Source organism: Parus major, unplaced genomic scaffold (assembly GCF_001522545.3).
Source record: "Parus major isolate Abel unplaced genomic scaffold, Parus_major1.1 Scaffold305, whole genome shotgun sequence".
NCBI classification, from domain to species: domain Eukaryota; kingdom Metazoa; phylum Chordata; class Aves; order Passeriformes; family Paridae; genus Parus; species Parus major.
This window is the reverse complement of record NW_015379274.1, coordinates 72,336-77,219: the sequence shown is the minus strand read 5'-3', so window position 1 is coordinate 77,219 and position 4,884 is coordinate 72,336. Positions and strand designations below refer to the sequence as shown.

Genomic DNA, 4,884 nt, shown 5'->3' with positions numbered 1-4,884 from the left:
CGCCAGGGCTCGTTCTGTCCCCGGTCCCGGTCCCGCACGCCCCCCGGTCCCGGTCCCGCACGCCCCCGGTCCCGCACACTCCCCGGTCCCGGTCCCGCACGCCCCCGGTCCCGGTCCCGGGACGCACTCACTCGATGTGCCCGGCACGGCCGGAGCCCTGGATGGATTTGGATCCCCAGCGCTGCTCCCGCTCGCTGATGTCGTTCTGCGGGACGAAGCGCGGCCGTCAGCCCCGGCCCGCACGGGCTCGCCGCGCTCCGTCCGACCCCATCCCCGCCGGGCAGGGCAAGGCAGGACCGGGCCGGGGGCTCCGAGCCACTCCGCAGAGCCGAGGTGACACCCGAAATGTGCGGAGTTCACTGCTCGGGAAAATACTCCAAAAACCGCAATGACCTCGGGCCTGGCCATCACAGCCTTGTGTAGTTGCTTTTTGGAAGGTCTGAACATATATTCGGTAAAATGAAGCATCAATAAAATCTTTTCTAATATGCAAGAAAGCTGAAAATATGTATATATGAAATAGAATGAAAAAATCACTACAAAGTCTTTTTCTGTTCATGCTTAGTTTGAATGCTTCCACAAATAGAAGAAATTAGTTAGAAAAAAAAAATTGGACAGTGTAGATCTTTCCTAAAACATTAATAACTTGAAACTGTGATAAAGGAATTTGATTTTTGCCCTAAACTAGAATTTCTTACTGGAAATACTTAGGCAAGACTGAACCTCAAAAACAAAGGAATCATGTCCAACTGGAGAGGTTTATTAGGAAAGTAATAGAACCAAATGGAAAATGACAATCATGACCCTGTATGAATGCAGGGGGTTCCCCAGGCCAAACCCGTCTGCTCCCTCACCAGCTCACTCAAACTAGATAGAAAACAAGAGTGTAAGAGGCACAGAGCTTCATCTGTGGCAACCTTGATCAGTCAACCTGCACAAGTTAACTGTTAATAGAGTAGGATTTTTCATCTGGAAAAAAGATGAACAAGGGAAATCCTGGATTCTGTACAGTTACAAACCGTGTGGGACAGAGAAAATGTGTTTGCTGTGTCTTGTAATGTGTTGTGGAGAAGACAAGGGAAGTTACCAGGGAGCAGGTTTAAGAAACTCTGCCTATTCTGTACTCCTTCAGTACCATTACTTGTGGTCAGACATGAGGTGTGCAATGATGTAGGAAATTCTGGAGATTAAACTTGGATGCATCAGGAGTGGCTCAGACAGGTGACCTGCCAGTACCTGCGAGGAGCTGATGGCACTTGGTTGATCCTGCCCTGCCAGCGGTGCTGCAGCTGTACCGAGCCCCGAGCAAGTGCCCAGGGCCAGGAGCTCTTCACACCACCAGTACAAAAGCTGCTACACCAGACACTCACCACGAAATCAGGGTCCGTGTCCCAGTCGTCTCCCTGAGCCTCCACTTTCACTGACACATCGTGTCCCACAGCTGCTTTCCACATCTGCACAACAAGGACATGGTGTCACACCCGGGGTGACCACACATGGCTCAGTCACAGCAGAACTTGGGCTGTAAGGGGCCCTTACAGGCCACCTGTCCTCACACATCTGTCCCTCAAAAAGCACAGGGCACTCCAAAATAGCTGCTCCTGAGCCCTAGCACTTCTTACAGCAAAACACACAGAGAGTGTAGGTGTAAACCGCAGCCTTCATGCACCCTGACTCTGCAGCAGGAACACACACCTTATGATAATGTAAATGAATGTTGTATCCAATTACCAGATTCTGCTTTTCCAACACATATTAATTTTCTGTACTGTGGGAGGCTGTTCCCTGCATTACTCCCCCTATGAGCACGGTCACACACAATACTATGGCATGCTCCAGCACCGTGACACTGCTGCTGGAATTCAGGTGGACTCCTCAAGCCTCTTGTCTGCTTTACAACCTTTTAATCCCTGCCCAATAGCCTAGAGAAGGGTTAGAGCAAGGCTGGACAGTGGTGTGACAGGGCTGGTGCTGCGTGGTGTTCATGTCTGTCACGTGGAGAAAATGGGAAATGGGGCTAAAAGCACTGTAGGGCTAAACTGGCTGAGGCTGTGGTGGAACCACTTCTGCAGGCCTGGAGGAAGTGACAGGCCCAGGAAGAGGAAATTAAAAGTAATGCGAAATCTATGTTTCATTTTCAAGGTGACCATGAAAAAACTGTGATGAAAAAGCTCCCTCTCCCCTTCCCCCCCAAAAAACTGAGTTTTTACAAAATGAGAGAGAGAGAGAAAAGATAAGTTGGCTGCCCCTACACCTCAGAGCAATCACTCCTACCAGAGCCCCATCCCTTCCTATCCTGCCCCTTTTACTGCCTGCAGTGTTGAGGAACTGCAAGTTCTCTGTGTCACCCAAAGCAGATTTTTTGTGGAGCATAGAGAAAGATGGAAGAGAATGTGCAGGAAAGACTGAGCTGAGCCCTGTTCTCCATCACACCAAACTGTGACCAAATCAACAGGAAGAGAGAGAGCTCTTGTGTGCTGGATCTTCAGTTAACAGCAGCTTTTACCATGTGCTGCCCCACTCCCATGGCTGTATGGAAGCCTCAGACAGCCCCGAGCACTTGGGGCAGTTGCTGTCTTTGAAAGCAAAATGTTTATGCTGAGTAATAAAGTAATTCTGTTTGTGCTAAGTAATTAACTGTTCCACATCAAAAGTGGGAATAAGTGCTTAAGTGAATAACCTTATGGTTTAGTGCAGTGCACTGCTCAGTTTTAAGCTGTCCTTTCCAGATGAGTTTCAGATTGTTCTTTCTGGAGAACCAGCACTGTAAGACCAGGGAGTGAAGAGAACAGCAACCAAATGAGCACAGCAGAGATTATTATTTCTTTTGTTAAATAGAGGCCAAGCTAGTCAGCTAAGAGAGAAGATCAAGGGCTAAGGCTGATATACAGTGTAGACCTGGTTTTAGGCCTTCTCCAGGTGCCTCAGGAGCGTAGCTGGTCTGACATTCCCCACTGACAGCAATCCAGTGCCAAACTGAATGCAGCTAATTGCAATTAGAAGCAGGGGAAGCAGAAAGGCTCATGTAGACAGCACAGCCCCCTCTAACACCACCTTTCTCCTTTTTCCCTCCCTCATTTATTGGCATCCCTCACGCCAAAGATTTTAAGTTTGTTGCTCATTTTTGTAAAGCATAAACCAGCAGTAATAACCAGCTATCACAGGACTGCTCGTCATCAGGACAGCTGATGTGAGCTCAAATAAGATGGTTCAAGGTTTTAAATACTGCTGTAAATGGTTCCTGAGCACCCATCTCCAAAGGTACCCACCATGCATTATGGGAACTGTGACAAAGCACAGGCTGTAATCTCATCTTGAGGCTCTGGACACTGTCTATAAGAGAAATATCAGCCAGGATATCTCAGCCCTTTTTTTGTCCCATTTTCCCATGGAAAACATCCATTACAGCACAAATACAGGGCTAACACACAGCACAGTTGTGCTGGTAGATTTGGAAATGTGGTTCTTTCGACCCTCAAACACAAGAACCACAATGATGACAGGACAACAGCCTGAGAAGGACATGCCAAGCACTGTCCACCTAAACATATTTGGTCAGGAAGGAGTTCTCTTTGCCCACTAAACGTTACACTTTTTTGTAGTCATTTCTCACTTTCCACTCCCAAAAGCCCCTCAAGTTTTCTTACCTTTAAAGGCTCACCAGTTCCTGCTGGCAAACTCACTGCTTTTTTCTCAGGCACCTGCTTCCAGCAACAGCTTTGGGCCTGTGTCTGCTCCGAGTTCCTGTTTTAACTTCAGCCCTTTTCACTTCCTGCATCCCAGCCCCCAGCTCTACTCAAGTCATGAATCGAAGAACTGGCCCTAGTGCTGCAGTTCCCCTGCAGGTGCCTCTGAGACACCAGCACAGAGCAGACCCAGAGCTTCCCCACCAGCACACTGGATTCCTCAGTTTCAATCAGATTCAATCAGGTCCCAGCACACCTTGTGTTTTAAAGAAGACTCTTACATGGGTATTAAAAACAAAGTTCTGGTGGAGGCACAAATCCTGGAGCCAGGTCTTGAGAATGCCTTTTACTTCCAGTGTCTCTCCCCATTACTTGGAGAATTGAGGAGAACACTAACTGTGCTCCTGAACCTTTTCCCATTCTGCCCAGGGCCCTGAAAACTCCTTCGATCAAGGTTGGACTTCTTGTTGCAATACCACTGGTACCCAGAAGAAAGAACCAGAGTAGGCACAGTCCAAAGGCTGCACTGAACTTAAGTCAGTCGTCTGTGACATCCCTGTCTCAGGGTCCTGGGAGGCAGCAAGCACTCCTGGGGAGTCTAGCACATGGGTGCTTTCATTGTGCTGAGGCGTGACTCACCTGTGACTGCACCCTTCTCTCGTTTCTCCTCTGCACTGGCCTCACTGCAGCTCTCATCATGAGAGGTGGGTTGAGCTGCCCTCGGTGAGGCCACCTGCACAGGTTCCTTGCAGCTCCTCGTGTGCTTTGTCTGCCATTCCCAGATCCTCACACCTGTCCTGTAAGGGGAGCTGACAGGATCAGGAGGGTTCCATGGGTTAGGGTTAACCCTATACAGAGCTCCATGCAGTAACTTGCACCCACTCCTCCCTACCCCTGCTGTTGCCTTCCTCCTGGCACAAAACCAGACCCTGTCCCAGCCTCAGTGCTGGTGCTGAATTGGCACAAGTGTCCCAGGGATGACAGAGCACAGCTTCATTGGCTGACCTCCTTCTCAGGCTCTATTGAAGACAGATCAAAAATCAAGGCAGGACAGGTCCATTGGGGAAGAAACAAAACGTTGAAATGTTTGCGACAGGAAACACCAGCTAAAAAGCCCCGTCTTTCATCATGTCAAACCACAAAGCTGCTCAGTCAGACCAGGAGTTCCTTTTGAGGTTTTATTCCTCTATTTTATCTA

At 49.0% G+C, this 4,884-nt stretch overlaps 1 protein-coding gene across 4 annotated transcripts in view; it reads right to left on the bottom strand.

Moving 5' to 3' along the window:
- HCLS1 (hematopoietic cell-specific Lyn substrate 1) overlaps positions 1 to 4,477 on the bottom strand; it is a 28,985-nt gene extending 24,508 nt beyond the window's left edge. The window contains exons 1-3 of one of the 4 annotated variants that reach the window (XM_033511521.1): positions 4,326 to 4,477; positions 1,371 to 1,454; positions 132 to 205 (exon numbers count right to left, since the gene is read on the bottom strand). In XM_033511521.1, coding sequence (XP_033367412.1) covers positions 132 to 205; positions 1,371 to 1,454; positions 4,326 to 4,385 — 218 coding nt within the window. In that variant the 5' untranslated portion in view covers positions 4,386 to 4,477. Of the gene's footprint in view, positions 1 to 131; positions 206 to 1,370; positions 1,455 to 3,647; positions 3,974 to 4,325 lie in introns of those variants that run through there. The other 3 variants (XM_033511520.1, XM_033511519.1, XM_015615963.3) reach the window with 3 other exon arrangements.
- Between the last annotated feature and the right edge of the window lie 407 nt (positions 4,478 to 4,884).